This window comes from Oratosquilla oratoria, chromosome 20 (assembly GCF_046742065.1).
Source record: "Oratosquilla oratoria isolate Oo_2021 chromosome 20, ASM4674206v1, whole genome shotgun sequence".
Classification (NCBI taxonomy): Eukaryota; Metazoa; Arthropoda; class Malacostraca; order Stomatopoda; family Squillidae; genus Oratosquilla; species Oratosquilla oratoria.
This window is the reverse complement of record NC_134796.1, coordinates 48557841-48561759: the sequence shown is the minus strand read 5'-3', so window position 1 is coordinate 48561759 and position 3919 is coordinate 48557841. Positions and strand designations below refer to the sequence as shown.

General features: G+C 38.0%; 1 protein-coding gene across 6 annotated transcripts in view; it reads left to right on the top strand.

Moving 5' to 3' along the window:
* LOC143036561 (uncharacterized) overlaps positions 1-2285 on the top strand; it is a 26422-nt gene extending 24137 nt beyond the window's left edge. For 2 of the 6 annotated variants that reach the window (XM_076204078.1, XM_076204076.1), the window contains 2 exons: positions 359-437; positions 1535-2285. In XM_076204078.1, the coding sequence (XP_076060193.1) occupies positions 359-437; positions 1535-1559 (104 nt within the window). In that variant the 3' untranslated portion in view covers positions 1560-2285. The remainder of the gene's footprint in view (positions 1-358; positions 438-1534) is intronic. The other 4 variants (XM_076204077.1, XM_076204075.1, XR_012967374.1 and 1 more) reach the window with 3 other exon arrangements.
* Positions 2286-3919: the final 1634 nt, after the last annotated feature.

Here is a 3919-nt window from a genome sequence, read left to right as displayed (position 1 = left end):
GCCTTGTTCTTTTCAGCATTATCTTCAAAATATATTGACTTCTACATCAGAATTATTTTGGGGACATTGAAACAGAAAAGTAATTATGCAGAGAAAGATACAATTTGAATTATTTTACTGTAGGTTTGTAGGTTAGGTGGCACTAATATGTATGTACTATGTCTTGCTGTATTGTATCTGACGCGGACAATGGACTGAAGATTGGGCTGACCCATCATCCATAAGGAACTAATATTGGAGGGAAACAAAGGGTCAGGAGTGAGAGTGGGTGTGTGCCTTGAGTGGCTGTCTCCTTATAAGGGGAAGAGGCCCTTGGTATATAGACAGATAGGCTTGACTTGTTGTTGTTGTTCCCTAGACTGTCTGTCCAAGCAGTCCCATCTCCCCAAGGAATGCCACGGCCGAAACGGGGTCTTCCCACAAATCCTTTATGAAGTGTATGTTGTGTTGTTTACGTGCATGATTGTGTATAATGCAGTCTTCCATGATGTGTTGAATAGTATGGGGTGAAGTGTTACATCCTGGGCAGTTGTCCATAGTGGCTTGACTTGTTATTTTCGTTGCCTTTTCATGTTTAATTGCTTGCTAGTGATGTTTCACAGCTCAGCATGTGAAACTACTTCTTTCATTCATATAAATCAGAGTATGCATGTAGAGTTTATAAAAAGTGTTTGTGGGAGTTGGTAGGAGTGTAAATAAATCATTTTAAGTGTAAACATGTTTGCATGATCATATGATCATGAGGTATTGTCGCTTTGGGACAAACCATGAGAATCTGCTTGTGGTTCTTCAGTAAGATGGATGTTGGAGAAAATAATCTTTGTGCCGTTAGTCTTTAAATCCCAACACCCTGACCTCCATTTGGTGGTCCAGGGGCCGGCACTGGATGTCTAGACTGGGCCGAGGATCTTTATAAACAGACCTACACTAATAAGACGCAACAAAGATTTCTTTCCCAGAGGGATCAATGGGAGGCCCCAAGGACCCGTCCTTCTTATTATAGGGCTGGGAAATTTCAGTCAGTGAAACTCAGGACATCAATTATCATTATTGTTACTTCAAAGCATTGTGTAGGGAAACCTATCTTTTGCTATATTGTCCTCACAGTATTTAACATAATCTTCTATTACAGTCATTTGTAGGGCATTCATTTGCATCAGGTTTTCATTTGTACACATACTTAAAATTTATACATAGCAGTTTTGTTACACATTTTAGAATTCCCTGTTGGCCTTAGGTGAAGATTTCACTAAACTAATATAAATACTTGGAACATACATTTCATATTCCTTATATGTGCAGTATTAGAATGAGTAAAGCTTAAGAAAAATTAGAAATTGTATATAAATTTCCAATTCATCTTATTTTATATCATTAAACTAATATAGATACTTGGAACATATATTTTATATTCCTTATATGTGCAGTATTAGAATGAGTAAAACTTAAGAATAAGTAGAGTATATATATGTGTGTATATAAATTTTCAATTCATTCGATTTTATACTTACATAAACTAATGATTGTTCTTCAGATACTGGCAAAGTTTCTGTGGCTAAAGTGGGACAGCAATCCAGCTCCGTGTCAAAAAGAGGCCAGGATTGTAAAAACAACCAGTTGTACAAACTACCATTCTCAAAACCAGGAAGCCAACCTTCATAGTGTCTGGAATTTTTTTTTGTCTTTCTTTATTTTCTTTCTTTTCCCCAGTAACATAACTGATATGAAAGAGTTGTGAAGTATTCTATAGCATTCTTAAAGGTTTATGTTATCCATGTGCATTACATACAGTAGACATTGCTCATATGTGTATGTGTGTATATATATATATATATATGTGTATATATATATGTATATATATATATATATATATATATATATATATATGTATATATATATATATATATATATATATATATATAGTAAGTTTTGATAATGGAATTCTATTGTTTTCTTTTTTCAAGTACAGATCCAATTCATATATTTGATATTTTAGTTGAGGCAGTTTAGATTTTAGTTGAGGCAATTTGGAACTTATGTCAAGGATTAAATTAAATGTAGTTTCTCTTATTCTCCATGCTCAAGAAATAGTTGACCCTGATGTAATTTCTTTTTTCCTTCTTTTTTCATCATTTCTTTCTTCTATATATTATATTTTCATGTCAGTTTTACTTGTATTTGAATTATCAGTTTGAAGAAATGACAAGAAGGATGAACTTTTGACGTTTCTGTATATTCACCGAAATATGTATTGAAAAAGGAAAATGGAAATAATATTAAAATGTTTTGATGCTTTTTCTTATCCCACACCAACATGTAGTTTCAAAATGTGTAAAGACTGTGTGTACGGATACCACATGATTCGTGAGATAAACAATGCTATCAATATACAAGGAAACTTGCTGGATGAGTGGATTAGGGTGCTGTTTCTTGCAGTGGAGGTCGAGGGGATGACGGTTTGAATCCTGCCACCGGTGAAGTTGAACCAAGGGCATGGTTCATTAGATTCCTTGCTACAAAGTCCTCTGTGAGGGGCACCATCCTCGCCTTCCAATAGGGGGGAGTTTGTGACGTTAAACCATATCATCATCGTCAATTTACAAACTAAACTAAGAAAAAGAACTCTTGGCGTGAATTTTACAAACTGAAAACTCAAAGCACAGTAACTACCAGTTCATAAGCAAGATATAACTTCATTAACAAGTACATACATATACCAAAGGCTTTTTCCCCCTTGCAAGGGAGGTAGCCAAAAAACAAATGCATAGAAACCACTCCCACCCATTCCATCCTCAACATACTCTACTCCCCTCCACCCTCTTCCCTCCCTCTTATCTTGGCACCTCAGAAGCAGTGTTGCAAAACACAGCACATCCACAGCAAGGCCACTTCATTAAATTGGCAACCCTCCCCCTCTCCATCCCCTCATGCAGAAAAGAAGACGGGGAGAAATCCATTTGGGCTGCGTCAATTTATGTCTCATACATACACCTCCAACCCCAACTTCTGTCCTCTTCTGTCCTTCCTCAACAGACACTCCCCTCCTTCCCAATGCCCCATTTACCCCATCCATCTATCTCATCCTAGGTTGCCCCCTCATGTTCACTCCTTCCACCTCTGCCTTCCACACCTCTTTTACCAGTCTTTCTTCACTCATTCTTTCCATGTTTTTAAACCATCCCAATACTCCTTCATCAACCCCACCTCCCAACCTTTCCACCCTCGTTCCCCTCCTCAACTCTTCATTTCCCACTCTGTCAAGCCAAGTAACCCCCATCATACTTCTCAGACACCTCATCTCAAACACATTCAAATTCCTATCTTCCTCTCTTGTGTTCCATGTTTCTTCCCCATACAGTGCTGTTGGCAAATCACCCCTTCATACAATCTCCTCTTAGCATCCATTCCCAAATGTCTATTTCTCATTACACTTTTTAATCCCCCAAGGTATTTACTCACTTCTCTCAATCTACATTCTACCTCCACCTCCATTTCTCCCTTTCCCGCCACATTCACACCAAAATATCCCAAACTATCCACTTCCTCCAGTCTCTCTCCCTTAATACTCACATCCAGTCTGCTGCCACTTTCTCCCCTTGTACATCTCATCACCTTACTTTTACCCATATTTATCTTCAACCTCCTTCTTTCGCACACCTTTCCAAACTCCGTCACTAACTTCTTCAATCCCTTCTCTGATCTTGCTACAAGTGCAGTGTCATCAGCAAACAACAACTGGCCTATTTCCCACTTTTCTCCATTTTCTATAACCATCTCCACTCCCTGACCCATTACCCTTGCATTTACCTCTCGCACCACCCCATCCATGTATAAATTGAACAACCAGGACATAACACATCCTTGACAAAGTCCCACCTTTACCACAAACCACTCACTCTCTCCATTTCTAATCCTGATA